Genomic DNA, 22777 nt, shown 5'->3' on the forward strand with positions numbered 1-22777 from the left:
CTTTTTAAAATTATTTCCCCCTATAATTTGAAATAATCTCAAATTTATGGAAGAACATTTGCAAATCAGTAGAACAAACAACATTTTTCCCTCATTTTAAAATGACTTGCTAGCATGTTGTCCCATCAGCCTTGAATACCTGTTCTGTATATTTCCTACAAAGGCCTTTCCCTGCGTAACCTCCATACAGCCCTCAAAATCGGGAAATCACTGCTCATGTGCTGTTATTGAACGAGAGGCGTCATTCAGGTCTTTCCCATTGTCCCACTGATGCCCGCCGTCCCCGGGTGCAGTGAACACTGGGCTCTTTACCTCCTTCAACCTGGAGCAGTTCTTCAAACTTCTTGAATTTCCTAACCTTGACATCTTTAAAGATACAAGCGAGTTGTTTTGCAAAATAAAAATTAAGTTTTTCTAATATTTCTTCATGACTCAAGAAGTCTTCTTATCATTTCGTTTTTAATCTAACATTAACAGAATTCACTAAAAACTCAAAAGGACTAAAAACACTAGCGCTGAATCACCATGGCACTCATTACAAATCACCAGAGCGCTGAAATTCAGTTCACTTAAGTTTTGTTTTTTCCCAAGAAATTTGTAAATTCATATGTGTTTCAGCTGCAACTGCTTTCTGTGCAGATGGAATATCCTGGCCATCTTACATGACTGAATTTAAAATGTTGCTGAGAAATTGGATTTGATATAAATTGCCACAATTTCAGCTTCCTTCATGGGTATCTTTGGAGCTGGATTTTTGTGAGTTGCGCGTTTGGGAGACAGCTAAATAATTTAAAGCCTGTGAACCAAGGAGAGAAGGCTCGAACGCACGCCTCCGTCCTGTCGTTACGAATGCTTCAGATAGAGCATCGTTGTGGTTTGCAGTTACAGATGAGGCTCAGGACTGGAGATGGATGTGCTTGTGTGTGTGTGTGGGGGGGGGAACTGCGTGGTGAGGGGGAGGCCCTGAACCCCTCTCACGGGGACTGCGGCCTGCGGGCGGCGCTGTCTTCCAGGTGTCGCAGCTGTACCTGCGCGGCGCGGGGCCGCCCGGCGCCTCCCCGCCGCCTCACATCTTCTCCTGCGCCGAGCGCGCCTTCCACCAGCTCTTCCAGGAGCGGAGACCGCAGTGTTTCGTTCTCAGGTGAGCCGCCCCCGCCCCCGCCCCCGGCTCCGTTCTGCCCTGGGCGCTGGGCCCTAGAACCGTCCTCGCTGCCCACAGTTGACCCGTCCTGACTCCCCCGTCGCTTCGCGGTCCGGGCTGTCCCTGCAGGGAGGACGCTTGGCTCGGTCCAGCGGAGAAACAGCCCCGCTGCTAGAAACGGCCCCGAGTGTGGCTGAGTCGGTATCTACACACTTAACCTGAAACTCACTTCATTTTGAAGATTTGCGGCCTGGAACCAGCGGGTCTTGCTTTCAGACCTCAGTAAACGTGGGGAAAGGCAGGCCGGCGGTAACAGTGACCCTCCACCGCCGTCCTCCGACGCGTGGCGCTGAGCGAACCCCCTGCGGCACCTGGCGGACGCGGGTGCTCCCGCGCGCTTCGGGGTCTGCCTCTGCTCGCCTGTCACCGAGATCACACACACACTGATCTCTCATTGAAACGTAAGGCAATATCGATTCATAGTCACGACGTGCAGGAGGAGGATTTACTCTGGAGCAAACATTCTTCACGTCAACAAGAAAGTGTGCCACCGGAAGTAGGGGTGAGATGTGACTAGCTATTGATAGAAGATTAAAGAAATATTCAGGTATTAAAATGAGATCTGCATGGGAATCATGCTTTGTGTCAGGCCGAACGTCCACGAGGGCGAGCCTTCCGGAAGTGCCCACGGCCTCACGTAGTCACCGGCAGGAGCAGCAGCTGAAAACTACACGTGTGAACGAAGCACTGCGCAGCCTGAGTCTAAGTGAGACCAAAGAGTTTAAAGATGGAAAAACCTGGAAAGAACCCCAGGACATTTAAATATTTAAATAAGCACCTATGTATATACTTTCACATTATTAATTTGATCAAAAATTCCCTGGAGGGTCAGATTGATGGGTTGCAAACTTTAGTGTTCACAATAGTAGGGTTGTTGCCACACCTGTTCTGAAGTGTCCCTGGGACCTGAGAGGCACTGGGGTGGGGGGCAGGGACCCGAGAGGCGCTGGGGCAGGGGGCAGGGACCCAGGCATTCTTGACTCAAGCAGCTCTGTTTTTATCTGCTTTATCTACGGGCTTTCCTGATCTTCCTTTGACAGAAGGGAAACACTTTTTAAATCTCAGGAGATGGGAATGTGTAATAGTGTTGATGATAATAACAACTAATATTTATTGAGAACGTAGTCAATGCCACACCCTCCACTAGGCGCTTTCCTTGTGTGAGTCCTTGCTCTGGTAACCTTAGAAGACAGGTGTTATTATTGTTACTATTATTACTATCTTTTTATGTGTGAGACACTGAGTATTAGAAGGGTTAGCTAATGGGTCCAGGATCGCACACTCACAACTAGTAAGTAAACAGTGTGTCCGGGATGTGAGCCTAACAGCCTGGCTTCTGAGCTGGAGTGAATCTTACCTACGCTCAGAGCCAGACCCCAGTGCATGGCTTGCCCAGTGCCCCCAACCTCCCTTAAAATGATGGCCACAAACCATGGACCTAACTAAATTCTCACTGAATTTGCTTAGTTCTTGTCAAAGATTTGGGTCCTTAGTGAAGCTCTGAGGAGCCAGTGAATCCACGTCCTTTGAGAACCTGCCTATTACAGGTTCACGGTGTCCACCACACCCTTCCAGTGAAGAGGCCTGTTTGCCCTGTTTAACCCAGTGATTTCTGCGTGTGCTGCTCACGGGACGGCGCCTCTGGTAGGGCTTGTTAATGTGCTGCAGAATGAGCATTCCTTTGGGACATTCTTAAAGGCTAATAATGCCCTGTATCAACCACTCATTCTGAAAAAAAAGATTTCTTCATTCAAGTTTAAAGAAGTGAAGAGCAAATCCATGACCACAAGGAGTTTTTACTTGAGTCATTGCCTTTCTTCTTTTAGGGGTTCGTACGTGATTTCTCTGCCTCCTGGACGGTCTTGACTGAAACAAGGCGTTCTGCATTTGTACTCATCCACTAAAATTAGTGAATTTAGAATTCAACTAAATACATTGTTTAAAGCTGATTTATCGAGTGTCCATTGTATTCCATAACTAGAATTTACAAAGGATAATTTAAGATTTGGAGATCAAAACTCAGACATTCCTGGACTAGATGACTTATAACTTAGTACCAGGCCAGATAATTTTTAATTCATTTTCAATTTTTAATTTTATTTCTCATTTTGTTCATAACTATAGGCTTCAGTAACACGCTAGGCTTCAACTTGAGGAATAGTTTTTAATAATTTTTAGATCTTTGTCCTGGGGTATAACTGGGTGTTTGGAGTTCACCATCCTCTGTTTTAACCTTTAGTTTTCTGAAGGCTTTGATGGATGGTTTCAATTAATTGTTTGAGCTTGTGTGATAAATGTCCATTATCCTACCAGTATGCTGAGCAAACCTAAATTAATGGCACATGCTGAACGTACAACTAACTTGTGAAATAAGCAATGTAGGGTTTTTCTCTGCCATGTGCAGATTTAACAGACAAGGCTGTTCAAATGAGTTTCAGATTTTGTCTGGGTCCACGATCAATCAGCACCACCCAAAATCTTTGGTCAGTTTCTAGTTTAATCATGGACTTGGATTTTCAGATCAAGAAGTATTTCTCAAACACGTGGAACTAAGATTTTTAGTTTTACCCTGTCATCCTAAGAAGCCAAGCCTATCAAACCCATTTCTCCTTTTTGTTTATCTCCTTGTAATTACTCAATGTTTAAATAAAATGTGGTGGTCACTTGGGGATTTTATAAGGTGGCTCAAAGGCATGTGATCGAGTTGATGGTTTTCCCTGCATGTCATTGCTAGAGTGAGGGCAATGGTGGGGAGAGGGGGAGGGACTCGCACGACCACCAGGTCAGCCCCACGCCCGCCCGGCCCCTGTGTCTCCGTGTCTGCCGACATTCCAGACTCGCCCCAATGTCAGGTCGCTCAGATGCCCAGGAAGTTGGTGGAGTGCTTCCTGTTGGGTAAGCACTGTCTTCTGGGCTGGCCCTTCTCCAAGAATGAGCTCAATTCCCACCTCATCCGGAAGTCTTCCCTGGCTTCTCTCAGGAGATGCACCTGCCCCCTGACCCGCAGGTGCATTGCTAGCTGTGCCTGCTCGTTATAATTACTCCCTATTTATGCACTTCCTGCTTCCTTGAGAGCATCCCCAATCACTGGCACTGGCAACAGTATCTTTTCACCTCTTTACCCCAAAGCCGAACAGACTCCCGCACACGGGAGGCCCTCAGTAAGGCTCATTTGAAAGAACAAGCAATATTTTTAAAAGTAAAATGATATTTTCAAGGATCGATCCCTGAGTGAATGCAAGCCAAATCTCTACAAAAACAAGATGCGTGAGATATCCCATTACGTTGCTGGGGAACAGTTTTTGTAACAGCGAATGTAACTGTAGAAGTTAAATTTCCGTCATGAAAGATTCTGAATTGCTTCTGCTCTGAAATTAGAAAGTTACAAGAAAAGGTCTTTGAACCCAAAAAAGGAGTTCTTTTCTCATGCACGTCACTGTCACCTGCTCCCCTGAGGCTGCTAAGGTGGTTTTCCTGAAGGGGTTAAAATGCTCAAGGTCGGCACGGATGAGCGGATAGGAGTTCCCATTAACAACCTGAGGTGTGAATGAGAGAATTAAATGTCAGCTTCTTTGCTGGCAAACACTCTTTAATCAAATCCATTAGAACGAATGTTCAAGGGAGAAACCTGAGAGAGCCCTAGGAAAAAGCTTTATATATATTTTCAACTTTTGGCTATCAGACGAATAAACATTGGTTTTATAAGAATTTCATCTGGATACAGTAAAAACCTTATTTTATATCAGACTCCTTTGGCATAAATAATTACTGTGTTGCGATTTTATGTTAACCCTGCATTGTCTGGTCTCAGAACTACAGTACAATTACTGTTTAGATGAATTAGATCAGTGGGGACGTATGCCTGGGGAACACCAAAAGTGTCGTCGTTACAAATAAACAAGTGTGGCCTGTACTTGTTCCTCGATTAAAGGGAAGTAGAAAACAGGGACTGTCAAAACTGGCAGGGACGTCAAGACGGAACGGGCTGATTTAGGATGAGCTGAAAGCCAGGCACGTTACCTACCTTGTCACGCCTGCCATCTGACCGGCTTAGTTTTAGGAGCTGCATGCTTGATTGCACTTTGAAGAAAGGAGAAGGAAAGCCCAGAGGATGGCTTCTCCAAGGAATATGTAACATCTTTCCTGGAAGATGCAGAAATGTTTAACGAGGCAGCGCCTGTGGTTGTGGCACATGTGCATCTCCCATGTGGAGGACTGACACCTGGCGGCCACCTCACTTAGCGGGGGAGGGGGGTCTTTCTTTGCAGCCTGAGGCCTTTCTGCTATAACCCACCTACCAGGTGTGGTTCTACTCTGTAGGATGTTGGGTGGCAGAAAGTTGCATCATGTTCATTTGTGGTCCCAGCATGTAAAACACTGTAGTGTGTGTATACAAACACACACGCACACATTTATTTATTCACCGTACACCTAGGGCAGTAGAGTACATACAGTGTAGCACACATATGCCACATATATGCCGTCGAATGTATTTACTAAATGTTTTACTTGAGTGAATCGAATGAGAGAGTTAACTGATACCATAAACTCATTAAAAGTTGTTAATGTCATTTCCTCACTTTTTTTGTGTCTGAGAATTATCTCTGGTTATTTAATTTTTATACCACGTTCTCCAAAACAATAAACTTGTGTTTTCTCTGTCTTCCTTTAGTGGAGAAAGAGGATCTGGAAAGTCCGAAGCCAGCAAACAGATAACGAGACACCTCACCTGTAGGTCTGGCGCCAGCAGGCCTATGTTCGATTCCAAATTTAAACACGTAAGTTTCTTCTTTGGGTCGGGGAATATGGGGAGGCCAGAAAAATTTTAAATTATATGCAGTAACACTTGCTTTTGTTTGAAGACACTTTATCCGGCTACTTCATGGTCCTAAAATACTGTCGGGGGTCAGTGAGGAACCATTACAGCCTATTTCAGCAGCCAAGGGAAAGGCCAGATTTCACACGATGGAACTCAGACATGTTGCTCAGGGAGGCGCCTGCGAGTGGGCTGGTTCTCTTTTCCACACGGTTCCAGCCTGACTCTGTTCCCTCGAGATCCCATCCAAGGGCACCTGGGTTCCCTCAAGGATGGAGCTGGTTTCTCTAGCCGTGAAGCGCGACTTCCCTGCGCTCCTCTTCTAGCTGAGGCCGCCTTTGGACACGTGTCCCCCCGTGTCGGGCCGTGGGGTCTCATTGGCTTATTCCTTTACTCAGCCGGTGTCTCAGGTGGCTGCCGGGTGCCTGTCCCTTGATTTAGACACACTGCTGTGGAGCCTGGTCCTGGCAGGAGCTCGATTCTATGTGCTGAATGAACAAACACAAGAATAAAATAGCTACTATTTTCACACCTCGGAAACATTTAATTACCCCAGGCTCCCCAGACTAACTGACTCTAATGAAATCACATACACTTAAGGCGGACAAACCGTTTGTATGTCATCAGGACCTGGTAAGTCCTGGTGAGTGTGTGTGTGATTTACAGAACCACCGCTGTCATGTTCTTGGGCTCTGTCTTAACCTGCTGTTAGTTCAGACAGTGGGAGTTTTCTCTCTTCCTTTTTGTAAAAAATAATCTTTTTTTTTTTTGGCCAAGATTAAGGAAGTCATATTTATCCAAAAATTTTCATTTTCATTGCCTTGGGCCAAAAACCCATTATATTTATGTATCAAAATTATGTTCAGTTCCTTACATGTATAAAAAGAATATAAGTTTTGTTAAAAATAAGTCAACATGCTCTGCATGACATTCAAGAAAATGCCCTTGTTATATCATTTCCTTGACAAAAAAAAAAAAACTGCACACACGGCCGGCCAAGTTACAGCAGTACACGCTCCCTCGGTGAGAAGTTCAAGTGAGGTCTTGCAAATAGGATGCTGCAGTCGCATTACAGTTGTTCTGATATTAGATTTACAGGCCTTGCTCCTCCAGGATCTGCCCCGCACGGACCTTGCCTCACACCTCTTTGCAGACAGACACCTGCATTTCATTCATCAATTTTATATTTAAAAGTGTCTGGTAACAATGGAGTGAAAACAGTTGCTGCTCATCTCAGGTCATTCCCTAAAACAATGCCATCTAAAAGTCCAAACGGTAGCAACCTAGAAACCTATCTTCGCATGATGGAAGCTGTGTAATTTTTGCTCGTTTTTGTGTCCACCTGCCCTTTATATCTTGTAGCTGCAGGTCCGTTATTTCGGCCTAGGTGTGTTTACGTGGCAATATTCTGGGAATTTTACTATCAGATTCCTCATTTAAAAATGAGAGGAACTTACATTTAATTGACAGATAAATGTTATGTCCTTATACTTTCCACTTTTGAATAAGAAGGCCTTAAAATGAAATCTGCTCGTATTCCCAAGCATATGCCTGATTCTGGAGATTTTTCGCTTTACAAAGAATGTATAAGCACTCAGTTCCGCATGTGTCTGTGGTATCGTATGTGTTCACTGATGACTTTATTTCATAACTGTTTATTAAGCTTGAGCTCTATACTGAGTTCACAACCCTGCAACACAGCTCAAAGTAATTCATCATTTTGGGTCAACTTGGGAAGAAGAGCAGAAACTTTGTTCAGATATTGCAGTATACCGACTAATGACACTCAAGGGTTAGAGAATCTATAAATCAACACGGTTATAGAATAGACTCAGGTTAACTAATAAAATAACAGGATCTATGGGCTTAATTGTAATGCCCAGAAATAATAGTCTCTACGTAAATTATAGACTGAAACACTCATTTATCAAAAAAATCCTTTGAAGAAGAGCAGGCTACATGATTTCTAACATGCATTGTCGATTACTTTATGTAAATTGACTTTGCATTTTCACTCAAGTGAATGCAGTCTAGGCTGCATTTCTTTGGGTAAGATAGCCATAACTTTTCCAAATCAATCAGCATCTGGGAACCAAGGTTATAACTTCAATGCAAATTTCAAGTAAGACCCTTTCTAATTCATTTGTTCGTTTTGTTTGTTTCTCATGGCAAATTAAGGACGTCATAACTAAGTGATCTGTAGTCTCAGGTTTGAGTAAGTCTTAAACTTCATGCCAGTTATGCTATTTTTGGTTTCCATTTAAATTATCGTCCACATGCATTCCCTTCAGCGACAAGACATTCTTGAAAATTATCCAGCTGCAGCTTTTGCAGAGAAACCCAAGTGAATAAGCTGTACTAAAACACGAACATTGGAAAAATTTATGAATTGACTGTAAATCTTTGTAGCATCACTGGGGTTCTGTGAAATTGTGTACATTTACGAGATGGGCTGCTATTTCCCGCATGAAAGAGATTGTGTTCAGGAGATGAGCAGAAAAGAACACCCTTGGTGCGCAGAGCTCCGTCGTGCAGGGCTCTCCGTCCCGCGCAGGGTAAGAGGGCAGGGCCGTTTGCCAGGCAGCCCTGCAAGGAGGGATGCGAGTGAGCTGAGTCAGATGGTGAGACACCCTCTGCGGTGCCACACGGCAGACACAGGGCGTGACACTGCCACGTGATGCCATGTGCAAGCAGACGCATGGTATCTTCCACTGGGAGATACTGGTTGAGTCCAGAACAAACAATTTGGCCCTGGATCATAGAGAAAAAAGTCATCGAAGGTCATTCTGATGAGCAGTTACCAAAGAATGAACAGCAGAAAAGCCACAGAGACGCAAAGGGAAAGACGCGGGGCGGGTCTGCAGCGTGAATCCTGACACGCCCGGGAGCAGGGGTCGCGTTCCTGCTGGTGACGTCCATGGCGTCATTAAAGATTTATCAATCAGAGATTACTATTTGGAGTATGGGGAGCAACAACAACAGCAACACAAAAATGAGGGGATTTAGGAGGAAGCTGGCCCTCTGTAAGTTCCATGCTGTCGAGGTGGGCGGTGCAGAGAGGACGGGAAAGAGGCTGAGCTGGTGGCAGACGGTGATGCAGAGCATCACGCACTGAGGGCCAGGGATGAGTTTTGGTCATTTTAAAGCGGGGAATACACACATTTTAAGGGCCACACAGCTGTGATATTTCTGGATTTTGATCTTACACTTGACTTGTCCTGCCTTGAAAGTCTCCGTAGGCTTGCATCCCGGCTTTGTGGGGAATGCGCGTCACCCGGGGGCAGGGGTTTGGGTCCCGCCCCTGCAGACTCTGCTTGGTCTCCCTGTACGATCTCAAAACAGCTGAGATCAGTTAAGAGGCTGTTGTTCTCATCCTTGTGTGGGAATTTCAAACTGTGGAAGCAGGGACTTTCCATGCAGTAGGTTTATTGGAACATAAATATCATGTTTTTGGGGAAATAAAAACACAAAAAACAATTGCCTGGAACTTTTCACTAATTCTTGCCCAAATGAGTTTCAACTGCAAGACACGTTCAATTTCTTTTAAGTTACTTAAACAAACGTTTATTGAGCAACTGCTTTCATGCAGCAGAGTGATGGGGCCAGCTTGATTAAGCCATTATTTTTTATTGAGGAGGTTACAACATTTTACTTTGAGAAAATGCAGTAGGTTAACCACTAACAGGGTAATAGTGCATCCCTGTTAGTGGCAGAACTATTAAAATTTTATAGAAATAATTTACAATGTAATTAGACACAAATCATGGCAATAAAGATGTGAATCAGTAAATACTGAGGAAATATATACTGACTTCCCTTTGCCTATATTTTTGCTTAAAGTTTTATTACCGCACAACATTCTCATGATTTTGTTTTAAAGTTAGCAGAACAGTATTAATTTTGCATCTCTCAACATATTTGTTTAGTGCCACCTATTGGCCAAGTGGATAATTACAGATAAAAAACTGATTATTTCAGTGTAACCAGTGTTTTAATCTTGGATTATGGACCAGCAGAGCACAATGAAAGAATGCCATGTGTTTATATTTTGTTCAGTGGTTTTACTTTTATATTAGTTTTCTGCCCAATATGTCTTTATTGTTATTTTGATACAGTGATTAAACACAGCCGATTCTGCAAGAGATGGCTTGGGTTTCAGTCCCAGCTTCACTATATACACACTCTTGGGAACTGACTCAATCTCAATTTTCTTTTCTATAAAATGTTGTGAGAATTAAAAGAAGCTATATATACACGTATACTCATATACATACGTACATATTTATATGTATATACAGTTACATATAATTCACACATGACTTTATATTTGCGCACACGTATATAGATGGACAGAGAGAGTTCTGGCACACAGTAAGTACAGTATAAATGCTTAAATGTTCTCTGCTATTACTGACAAAAGCAAAATTAACCCTTGTTATTTGTTGAGTACTTACCGTGTGCCAGGCACCAGGCTGAGTGCTTCATACACCTGACTCTGACAACCAGTGAAAGAACAGAGGAAAATGAGGTTTGGAAATTAATGAAACTTGCTCAGTGTTACCTAATTTGCCGTTAGCGGAGCTGGACTGTGGGGGTGGCAACTTCTCACCCCCGAGCACACGCGTGGAACCATTACCCTGTACTTTCTGCTGGGCCACGTGTCATTAATTATCTTTCATATTCATTTTCTATTATCGTAGAAAATTAACATACTGTCAGATACAACACCAATATAACTAGAAGCAAAAATATTTTAAACATTTTATTCTATTCCTTTTTATGAATTTTTAAACCACTGTTTAATGTAATATTACAAAGGTTTAAAATGTGATATAATTACACTATTAATTTTCCATCTTTTTATATTAAATTATTGGGGAAAAAACAAAAACTAGGACCTATATAAATACTATTTCAAATGTTTTTTTCAGAAATATTTCTGCCATCACTACTATCAACTCACTATTACGGTCTTTAAAATGAAGTTATTATAAAAAGACCTAAATCATAGGGTTTCTGTAAAGAGTGAGTGTTTCTCTCCAAAAGTTCAAACTTCAAAAACAGACATTTTAATATATTTCATCGTTACCACAATGTTTAGCACTTTGATTTGTGATTAGAATCAGTGTTGTTTTATAATCTTTCAAAATATAAAATACTTGCAGGTGAATTGAATACCTTTATTAGAGCAGTATCCAGGAAGTTTAAAAAGTAACAGCAAAGTTTTTTATTATTTAGAATAAAGCTCTCCAAAAATACTATCATCAGAAATTATCAAGTAACACCCAGTGTAGCAATGAGGTATTATTGTGTCCCTCTTGTGGCTGATGCAGGAACTGCACTTAACGTATCAGTAAGTTGAAAGATACAGAAAAAAACCTTTGAACCATCCAGACTTTCATACTTTGGGGAGAATTGCTTATTCATCATCGTTATCACAGGCACACTCAATTGTGAGAGGAAATGACATTTGTTCTGTAATCAACTTATAAGGAAATATGTTAAGGAAGAGTCTCAGATGCCAGGTTGCCCCGAGGAGCTGCGTGAACTACGCTTTCCAGCCGTGACTCCCCGTCTCTGAAAGGGAGCTTGTCGCCGTGAGACCCTGGGTCAGAGGGCTTCGCCTGGAGTCCCTACCCCTGCTCCTACGGGGAGGATGGTTGGCTCGGAGCAGAAACAGGGCAGGGGAGGGTTACCTAGCGGCTCGGGTGGGAAAGAGTATGTGGCAAAGTGAAAACGGGGTCTGAAGAAGTGATAAGCAAATGTTTGAGTGAATTTGTTATTTTTAAAAGAAACTCTGACTGTTGCTTAGATTAACTCTAACCCCTCCCTCCAAAGCCGCAGGAGTACTTGTAGTGTTCAGGTTACAAAGACCAAACAGCGTGTGCTGAGGGGTGTGTGTGTGTGTGTGTGTGTGTGTGTGTGTGTGTGAAGACGGTGTCATCATTCTCCACTTACTCTGAGGGGAGGGAGTCACGTGCTCTGTGTGTCATCATCTTGTTACCATTGGCTACCATTTGAGAGGGAGGATGCTAGTGGTTCGCAGCTGAGGAAAGAGTGACCTTAAAAATCCAGGGCTGAGTTGCGGGAACAGTGGGGAGCCTCTGGGCTCTCGAGTACTCCTGTCTCTTTGCTGTCGCTGCCCAGTTCTATTTAAACAAAAGAGTAGCTCAGTAAATGCTCCCTTTGCTGCAGGTCACATGCATCCTGGAAGCCTTTGGACATGCCAAGACCACGCTTAACGACCTGTCCAGCTGCTTTATTAAGTATTTTGAGCTACAGTTCTGTGAGAGGAGAAAACACTTAACGGGAGGTAAGTGTAAAATTAGCGCGGGGAGAGTTAGGAGCTGCCAGAAGAGGGCAGAGAGACACCAGCGTGGCAGCAACGTGTGTGCTGCGTGTGTGCACGTGTGCTCGTGTGCACCAACGTGTGTGTATCTGTGGGTGTCAGCATGCATACCCAAGGCGTCAAGTTATGACTTCTAAAATTATTGTGAATTGAGAAATATTCTGATAAGCAAGATGAACCTTTCAAGACAATTTTTGTATAAGCTGTGTAATATGAAAGCAAACCAAAAATAGCTGAAATGAACCATACTTGCTGACACAGAAAAAAAATCAGGTACAAGAAATAAATTATAACTTGACATGTAATTCCTTCATGCAACACACATTGAGTTCTATTATAAATAAAGCTGAATCTGTATTTTAAATGATTGAAATTAAAAAAAAACAAAACATCAAAATAATGACCCAACTAAACCCAAACAGAAATGTTTATTTGATTTAAGTATTTAATGTATATGAAAACCTCTAATTTAAAATTCAACTAATTTATTTATTAAAAACATTGTTTTGAAGTACAGTGAATTGCAATGTAGCAATTTGTGTACAGCACAATGTCACAGTCATGCACATACACACACATATTCATTTTCATATTCTTTTTCATTAAAGATTATTACAAGGTATTGAATATAGTTCCCTGTGCTATATGGAAGAAATTTGTTTTTTAATCTATTTTTATACATAGTTTGCAAATGTCAAACTCCCAAATTTATCCCTTCCCACCCCTTTTCCTCCAGTAACCATAAAATTGTTTACTGTGAGTCTGTTTCTGTTTTGTAGGTGAGTTCATTAGTGTCCTCTTTTCCTTTTTTTAGATTCCACATTAAGTGATATCATATGGTATTTTTCTTTCTCTTTCTGGCTTACTTCACTTAGAATAAGTCCATCCATGTTGCTGCAAATGGCATTGTTTTATTTTTTATGGCTGAGTAGTATTCCATTGTATAAATAAATATACCACAACTTCTTTATCCAGTCCTCTGTTGGTGGACATTTAGATTGCTTCCATGTCTTGGCTATTGTATGTAGCACTGCTATGAACATTGGGTAAAATTCAACTAATTTAGAATTCTCTTAGGATTTTATGTCTTGCAAATCAAAACAGATTATCCATGCAAATTAATAACATGAATACAACTGTATATAGAATGCCTGAATCCACTTGGAGGAATTTTGAAAACTTTTATAACAGCTGTCAGCACACAAACAATGGCTAATTATAATGATCTTTGAAAGAGATCAATTTTACTTGGCGTTTCAAGTAACCCTAACTTCCCTGCAGGAGACAAATTTTGACCATAATTTAGAAACAAATAACCTATATTTTGCAGTAAATGTATATCAAAATCGCATTCTTGCTAAATGAAATTTGGTAAAAAATATATATATATATAAAATATGTATGAAAGGAGAAAGAAAAGGTAATTTTAGATGTGGAAGTTAGATGGTTAAACTCTGCAATAGGAAAGATTTTGTTTTCTTTTTTAATCCATGGCTAAGAGCGCTGTTTGAAGGTCTACCATTTTAGGAAAACCTTGGAGGAGAAATGTCTAGAGCCTCAAACTCCGGTTTTCACATCCTTGTTTATAACGCCCCAGTGAGAACGTCCCTCTGGGTGGGGGCACAGCCTGACTTCTTCAACTGTGAGCACCACTTCCCCTGAGCTTTCAGGGACCCGTGGTTGGAGCCATAGATGCTGGGAGCTGAGGAAGTTCCAGAAGGTGCACGTTCCGCCCCTCGCTGCTTCCCTGTATGACCCGAGATACCCTCCACCAGTGTGACCTGGGGCTTGTCAGAAGTGCAGGCCACCGGGCCCCAGTGCAGACCTCAGGACTGGGGCTCTGTGACAGGATCCCCTGGCGATCCGTATGAGCACAGGTTTGAGAGGCGCGTTTCTAGCCAAAGCCGGATGCCAGGGTCCTCGGAGGAGATGGCACTTGTCCTTGATTCAATATTCCCTTTACCAGGATGGAGGGACAGTAAGTGGCTTCTGGGGGTCTCAGCCACCACCAACTTTATTTTTTTTTTCTGAATAGAATTTAACATGTCCTCTGCAGGAGTGTTAATTTAGAAAATAATCGTATGCTCTGTAAAGAAGTAGGACGCTTAGGTCCGAAGCCTTCTTCTCAGCCCGGGTGCGGATGGCAGGCAGCCCACGGAGCTTCAGGTGATCAGACCCGCAGATACACCCTCAACCCCGGCCGCCCCTGCCGGCTGCGCCTCGGGACACAGGCTGATACACATTCTTACGGATGAGCCGGAGGCACCTTCAGGTCCCGAAGTGCCCTCTGAATCCTCGAAGGGCTGTGCGCGCCGTGCAGTCTGCGCTCAGCCTCGCACACGCCGGAGCCCGCGCCCGCCAGCATCCTCCCCTCCCCGTGTCGTCCTGCTCGTCCTGGCCTCCCCGTTAACACCCCCAGTTCCGTTCCTGTCTCCTGCGTTTGGTTAGCAGCCTCCTGCTGTGTTCTTTTTAAAATCTCGAAAAATGATTTTGAGGAGGTTTTTATCTATTTTTTTAATGTTAAGAATAAAACCACTTCTAATAAATGACACAAACGTATAAAGTCGGTGCTAGCTCGAGCTACGCTAAAGGACGCATAATGCCTGGAACACATGTGTGTGGGGGCCTGAAGAGCTCGGACTGGGAGTTCAATTCTTTGTTCCCCATTTTGAAGAGGAGAAGGAAGGGCTGCACTCAGAGTGTTTACCAGGAGGGTGAACGTTCCAGCGCCCTGTCTGGGTGAGCCTTGAAGGAGATAAACACTTCACACTGCAAAGCAAGAGACTCACGGAAATGTGACAAGTGTCTCCCAACGCTGTCCCCCCCGAGGAGGGGGTCCTGAGCACGAGGATGTGCCCTTCGTGCTGCGAAGCACTGGTGGGTGTTTCGGAGAAGGGACATCTTTAACGAGGACGTTCCACCTGCCCTCCTGCCGATGGCAGCGTGCTTTCTTCCCCCATGTGGCCTGTGTCCAGGCAGCTGTGATGGCAGGCCCTGCAGGCTGAAAGCCGTCCGGCCCGGGGCAGGACACCTGGACTGGGATATTCCACAGGGGCTGCTCCACGTCCTCTAAGCCCGGGTGCCAGCACTCTGGTACCTGCTGGTGGGCTGGCCCAATGTCAGGCAGGGAGACGTGTGGCCCTGCCTGGCTCCCGGCGCAGGGCCACGCTCTCTAGGGGAGGTTCCTTCCTTGCCTCTTCCAGTCTTTTCTCCAGATAATCATGTTACTGTTCATAAATCTTCAAAAATCTGAGATTGAGACCTTCTGAGTCGGCTCGTTCCCAAGTCACCTGCTCCTCATGAACCAGGCCGAGTCCCAAAGCCGCTGTGATCGCGGGAGGCAGCCCGGCGTGGAGAAGGCGGGGGCTTCGGGGAGGAACCTGCGCTTGGCCTCCGGGCTGTGGGTCCCGTGAGCATCACTTGAGCCTCCTCCCCAACTTTCAGATTAAGAGGCAAACGTCTCGCTCTGCAGCGTTCCTCTCAGCGGCGTTGTGCCGCTTACACGGAAATGCACTGCTTTTGAATTTGACCGTTTCTCAGTCTCATAACAGAAGCTGTGAACGGGTTGCCGGAGCTGCCTCTGACTGTGAAATGGATCAAGACGGTGCTGAGAAGGTGACCTTGAACTTGGCACAAAGCCGTCATCACTCTCCCTCCATTTAGCTACAGGGTGGCCTCAGGGGAGTCCTGGTAGCGATGGCATAGGACCAGGCGGTGTGCAGTCCCGCTGCGCTCCTGGCCACGGACACGTGCCGTTTATCCAAGGTAAATCTAACCACCCACCAGACCACTTGTCTGGTGATAATATCATCTCCCATTCTGGGATATTTATTATCAAAGAGGATGCTGTTCTCAAAACACGGATTGAAGGACTTTGAGAAATTCACCACATCCCAGGAAGCGGGGTTTTGATGCTCTTCCTACCTGCGTAATGCTGGCGTGCACACCCCCGAGTCACACAGTAAGAGGAGCTGAGAAGTACCAACTGCGTAACTGAATGCGATTCACTAAAGCGTCAACAACTAAGTCTTTGGAGACCGACGTCTGCTTCTTGCCATTTTGCCAAGAATTGAATTGCAGTCTGCTCTGCCCGTCCTGTGGTTGGATAATTTGCCTGCCCGCATCAGCAAGCATCATTACTTGCAGGCTGCAATGCATCCGGGCTGTAACGCATCCGGGCTCTCGCGGGACTCACCCATCAGCGGGTTCAGGTGACTCATGCACGGGCAGTGGAATATGCTGGCTTCCTCCTGCCTCGTCCCATCTCTGTCCCCCTCCAGTGTTCACGGAAGTCCCCCTGTCCCAGCGCAGCCGCCCTGCTGTGCATCAGACTCCTGGAGCCCGTGGGCCGCCCAGCGGTGGAAACACACTGGTTTCCGTGTGTGAGGACAGCACTGCTCTGGGTTTTCCGGGGCCAGAAGGTTCTCAATGAAGTTCCACATTCCTATGTTTTCTAAGTTTACCCTCGTTTGTAACCCCCTTCCCTTCAAAGGACACTGACCGGCTCACTTTTTCTGGTTTTCAGAACTGCTTTTCTTCATGCCATCGCCTCGTTTACCTGCATAAGTAGTAACTAAAAAGATAACGTGCTTTGGTGGCTCAGTGACATGTAAGGCAACCATGCAGTCAGGCGTGTGCTTACGCCTCAGCTGTTCTCTCTCAATCCATCTAATCTCGTCAGAATGTCACCTCCAGCCTGGCAGCCCTGGCTCAGACCTGGGACTGGGCCCATCCTTTCAGAATGGCATTGTGACCTGAGCCTATGAGGGCCACTCGGCCCTCCATCGTCAGTGTCTTCTCAGAGCCCCGTCCCTCACAGTCCACGTCCGCTGGCCACACTGGTCCACGTGAGCCCCTCGGCTCCCTGACTCCAGAGTGTCATGTCTCCTCTTTGCTTCGAGGTCCCTGCCTCCCCTCCTGGTCACTGGCCACGCTCACTACTGGTCTCTTTTCAGTGGTTATCCTGCTATGTTGGCTTCAAGTCACCTCTTCAGGAAACCGCTCTTTCTTCCCCAAGCCCCTCTCTCTAACGTGCCCCCTCGATTCCGCCCTCATCGCCCTGGACCACGTCTCCATCCACGTGTCTTCCGCAGGACTTGTCAGCACCTGGGAGCGTGGCTATTGTCTGCCTCTCCTCTGGGATGGAAGTTTGCTGATGGAGGGGTCCTGTCGGTCCCGACGCGTAGTGGGCGCACATTAAGCACTTGCTGGATGAATGACTCGGAGGCGTGGCTTGTGACGTCACCTGGAGTGAAGCCGGCATCACTGGGTTCAGGGAGGGGACTGTGAAAAGCCCTCGTGAGCTCGTTCCTGCCAGGGGGGAGCACTGTCGCTGAGTGTGAAGTACGTAAGGAAAGTTACCAGTATTTCACTCTGGGCTATTTCTTCACTTAGAGCTGATTCCCTCCGTAATTAGAGTTTGTGTACGTGAAGACTGGAACCGCTGTCTTCTTCCTGAGTGTGGGAATGGGCCAAACAGAAACACGCTGGGGGTCCGCAAGGCAGGGGGGCCAGGGCCCCCGTGTGGGGAGTGGAGCAGATTGGGATCCTTGTGTCTTCTGTGCCTGAGGACACCCGAGTCTATCGAAGTGGACATCGAAGCTCGCTGACAATCGGAGATGTCTTCCATAAATGTACCCCTTGGGAAACTTAAGCCTTCGAGTGAACACAAACGAGATGGAAAATACATTAAAACCTTTGCGTTTCGTTTTTTCAAAACTTGACTTTCCAGTAGACAAACCATCTTAATGGATGTCGTCGTCAACCATCCTTTGTGTTGGCCTGTCAGCAGTTTCAGAGTGCTCTAAATGATTGCATCTCCTTTGAAGAGCAGCACCTTTCAGTGCAAACAGCCTGGGCTTTGGAGATGAGCCCCCTGGGTTTACGTGTGGAGGGTCCTGCTGCCACAGGATTTAAATGAGCCACTGTTTTAAAAGCACCTGGCGCAGAGCCCGGTACCCAGCAGGTGCTTTAAACGGTGGTTCCTTCCTCTTGGAGTCACCGCAAGCCGGGGACCCCTGCTGCTTCTCATCCACTTCCGATGAGGAAGGTGAAGTTAGGAGGGACGTGGAGACTCCGTGTCAGGTTCGGGACTGGGACCGTACTTCGGACTCCTGGTTGGGGCATCATTCGCTTTTACCACCACCCTGCACTGCTGATGGTGGATAAGGACGTCAAGAGGAGTGAGTGCCGAGGTGTGAGAGAGACCACCGCACTGTGCTGAGTCACCAGTGATTTGCTTTAGGTGACTGTGGGCTGGGCGTGATGGGGCTTTCAGGGAGGAGATGCTGAGGGGTCGTGTGTTCATAAGCACGTGGGTGAGATGTGGGGGCTGGAGGCCTCTGGACGTCAGTGGTCAGGGTGCCAAGGGAGAGGGGACTTAGTTCTTCCGTCTCCTTTCATATTTAACAAAAATTGGTTCAGCTCTATAAAAAACTTTCACTGCATATCACAGTATTTATAATCTGCAGACATGAATATTTACCAAAACTTTTTGAGAAACATACTCACATATATTTCTGGAAAGATGGAGAATCACAAGTATATGGCCAGTCAAGAATGTTTCTGATAGAATTTTTTTTCAAATATACAAATTTTGAGAAGTCAAAAATTAATATAAATTTTCTGTGCCTGGACACTTGCATGAAAGCATCAGAAATCTCTTTAACTTCCAGCTCTATCGTTTTCCCTTCCATTATTCCAGTTTCATTTCAGACACAACAAAAAGGCCCCATATTGGGAAGAATATTAGAGTCTCACAGAAATTTGAATTTCTGGTTGTTTCGTGTTTTCTTCCATCTAAACGCTTCTTCAAGATATAATTAAAAAACAAAACCCTACTGCTCAGAATTCTGCTAATCCACAGCAATTTCGTTCACTGCTGGAGACGCGCTAACTAGGGTGATTATTGATTGTGCTGTTTCTGAAAGATGAAAGGTATTGAAGTCTCTCTGAGGTGGGATTGGATTAGCTCTGCGTGCTGCTTTAAATTAAGCTTGTGCCCTGGCTGGGACACGTGGACGTGAGGCCAGCCTCCGCTCTGAGTGCAGACGGCGGTGGTCGGAGGTCAGCGCTCAGCCCCGTCTTCACCTGACAGTTGCTTTAGTTGAGGGCCGGAAAGCGGCAGCAGAGACGACCATGGCAGCTCATTTCCTGTGTGCGCAGAGTTTTAAAACTATTCCTCTGAGCAGGTCATTACTTCAGGGTTAATATTATTAATAAGAAACAGAAAATGTTTTCGGCAAGAAATTTGCTTAAGAAGAAAAAGGAGGCAAGAAAATTTGGTAATTAAGATCTCAGCGTGAAGTCACCAACTGACTGAATACCCATGGAGAAACGGGAGAGAAGCTGTGCCACCTCGTTTGAATTTCACCATCACCTTTGGAATTTTACGTCCCTATTGAAGGCATACTTTGGAAGAGTGTTTCTTTAAGCATTTATGACAACCTTTCTAGACAGTATCCAATGAGACAGCTTTTCTTAGTTAGTTTATTAATTCTGAGTTGTTTTAAAGCACTGATAATCATTCGGACCGGCTAAACTGACCACTTACAAAATATACAGGGACAGAGCGTTACAGTGCTGGGTCTGCTCCAGTCGGTTTGCTGTATGAAACTAAAATTGGGAGACCTCACACTGTGGCATTTAGAGGCTGGGCTCTCAAATAGTTATCAGCAGACCCATTACACGTGATTGTTTATAGTTCAAATGTATGGAAAATTAAATCCATTTGCCTTTCTAGAACGAATCCTAAATGATCCCCAACAAAGGGTTGACCATGAATTCTTACTTCCTAGTGGAAAACTATAGTAATTCACAGTTGCATTTAAAATTGAAATACATAACTGTTTACTGACCATTCATACTGATAAAAATAAACCTAAATTGAAATTAACAGAATACTCCAGAAACAGTAGGATCTTCTGCAGACAGACATAAAGCCGTAAGTTCTGACTAGCACTGGTTTCTGAGTTTCCAGCCCTGTCTCTGAAGGAACACAAGGCTGTGACTCCTGTATTGCACACTTCTGTCACTGTTCAGCTACTGTGAACTAGATTCCAACGTGTATTTATGATGTTGTTCCTTTTTGTTTTTTCACTTTTGGAGTGTTGAAAGGCAGAAGACCAAAATAATGAATGTTAGGTGTTGGTCCTACTGACACCCGTGAGGTCACAGCAAACCCGGAAGATGGCTGGACACCTTCACACTGGGTGTGCGCTGCCCACAGACACACCACTCATCCCCCGGCCGGGAAGGAGGTACGAAGAACTCTTAATACTCACTAGTAAGAAAACAAACAGCCCGACTTTAAAAATGGACAAAATATCTGGAAAGACCTCTCAGCAAAGAAGACAAATGGAAAATAAGCATATGAAAAGGTGTTTCACATTCCACGTCATCTAGGGAATGCAAGTCAAACGAGTGAAACACCACTGTAACCCCTGTTAGAATGGCTAAAACCCCAGGCGCTGACAACAGCTAATACTGGTGAGGATGTGAGCCACAGGAACAAGGATTAACTGCTGATGGAAATGCAAAACAGTGCAGCCACTTTGGAAGACAGTTTGGCAGTTTCTTACAAAGTTAATCATGTTCTTACTGTATGATCCAGGAATCACACTCCTTGGCATTTATTCAACTGAGCTGAAAACTACATCTAAACGTAATGTAGACACAAATGGTTATAGCAGCTTCATTCATAATTGCAAAAACTGGAAGCAACCAGGATGTCTTTTAACAGGTGAATGGATAAACGAACTGTTGTACATTCATACAATGGAATATTATTCACTAATAAAAAATGAACTATCAAGCCATAATAAGACAAAAAATAAAAACCACCTGAAATACATATCATTCAGTGAAAGACACCAACTTGAAAAGGAGTACATACTGTGTGATTCCAACCATGTGACGTTCAGGAAAAGGCAAAACTATGGAGACAATAAACAGATCATTGGTTGCCAGAGGTTAGGGGAGAGGGAGGGGTGGAGGGTGGATCACTGCTCATATTCTATATGATACTGTAACGACGGACAGATGACGTATAAATTTCTCAAAATCTATAGAACTGTACAACACGAAGAGTGAACACCAATGTAGATTATGGACTTTAGTTAATAATAGTGTATCAATACTGGTTCATTCATTTTAGTAAAGGTACCACACTAATATGTTAATGACAGGGAAACCTCATTGGTGAGAAGAGAGAGAGGATGTACTGAAACTCAGTAATTTCTGCTTAATTTTTCTGGACCAAAAAATTTCTCTAAGAATAAAGTCTACTATTTGTTTGGAAAAGGCCTGTGTTTGCAAAGGAGCTGCATTATTATCTCTTCTAAATAATATGGGCAAATTTATGGAAATGAAACTAATAATGCCATTTAACAGAATCACTTTCCTTTTCTTAACCAGCCAGAATTTATACGTATATGCTGGAGAAATCCAGGCTTGTCTCGCAGCCCCTCGGCCAGAGCAATTTTCTCATCTTCTACTTGTTGATGGACGGCTTATCCGCTGAGGAGAAGCACGCGCTGCACCTCGGTAACTTACGTGCTCATCGGTAAGTGGCTCCGTATTTTTTGTTAGGTTGATCTGCCTTCAAACTGTGATAGTGTTTTAGCAGTCTTAGATTTTCTTCTTATTTTTTCAGAGAAGAAATGGTGACTTCTTTTAGGAGAATGATTGGGTATACTGTTAGGTTAAAACCATTTGTATAACGGGCTTATAACCATTTACTGAGTGTTTAGGTGAGGTTTCATGTGTGCGTATAAACTTATGTTTCTATTTTCCTAGTCTTCAGATCAGAATAAAGAATTAGTGCATATATAAGCTTTTCTATTCCTTTGAGTATTTTGTATGTGACTTTAGTTATGCATTCCTCATTTCGTAGTCTTTTGAAACAATGGAACGTAACATTTGAGCAATTGTTACTCATTAGTAACAGATGAGGTTACACAACGGCTTGAGATGAACAGCCCTCATAAACCGGGGGGGCTGGTTTGCTGCATGGGAGGCAGAAGGCATTTGTGAAAGTGAGAATGCCTTGGTCATAGCATGGCTGTGGAGATGAAGGATCTCAAAGGCAGAGAGCGGAGGAGTGATTAGCAATGCGTGCGTTTCAGCCAGCTGCCTGATGGAGTGTCTACATGGAGCTGAACCCCCAGGCCTGCTGGGGAAGGGGCGGGACAACTCCTGTGGTCCCCATTGCTGGGGGGGTGGATGATGGAGGGTGTGGGGCTGGGGGAGGGGAATGGATTGGCACTATTCTCGTTTACTGAGACATTATTAACAAGGCTTATTCAGTTCCTTGAAGATACTACATCCAACAGTGTAGATATAGTTTATCATGTCGAATAGGAGAGAAGCAGTCAAGATGTTAAGAAGGCCTTGTCAAAACTGTGTTTTATTC

General features: G+C 44.6%; 1 protein-coding gene across 1 annotated transcript in view; it reads left to right on the forward strand.

The window, feature by feature from the left end:
* The window catches only part of MYO16 (myosin XVI), a 437386-nt gene that overhangs the window by 199535 nt on the left and 215074 nt on the right, over positions 1-22777 (forward strand). Inside the window, exons 13-16 of the mRNA XM_074378522.1 lie at positions 1014-1141; positions 5874-5979; positions 12213-12330; positions 21781-21928. Coding sequence (XP_074234623.1) covers positions 1014-1141; positions 5874-5979; positions 12213-12330; positions 21781-21928 — 500 coding nt within the window. The remainder of the gene's footprint in view (positions 1-1013; positions 1142-5873; positions 5980-12212; positions 12331-21780; positions 21929-22777) is intronic.

The sequence above is a fragment of the Camelus bactrianus genome, chromosome 14 (assembly GCF_048773025.1).
Source record: "Camelus bactrianus isolate YW-2024 breed Bactrian camel chromosome 14, ASM4877302v1, whole genome shotgun sequence".
In the NCBI taxonomy this organism is placed as follows: domain Eukaryota; kingdom Metazoa; phylum Chordata; class Mammalia; order Artiodactyla; family Camelidae; genus Camelus; species Camelus bactrianus.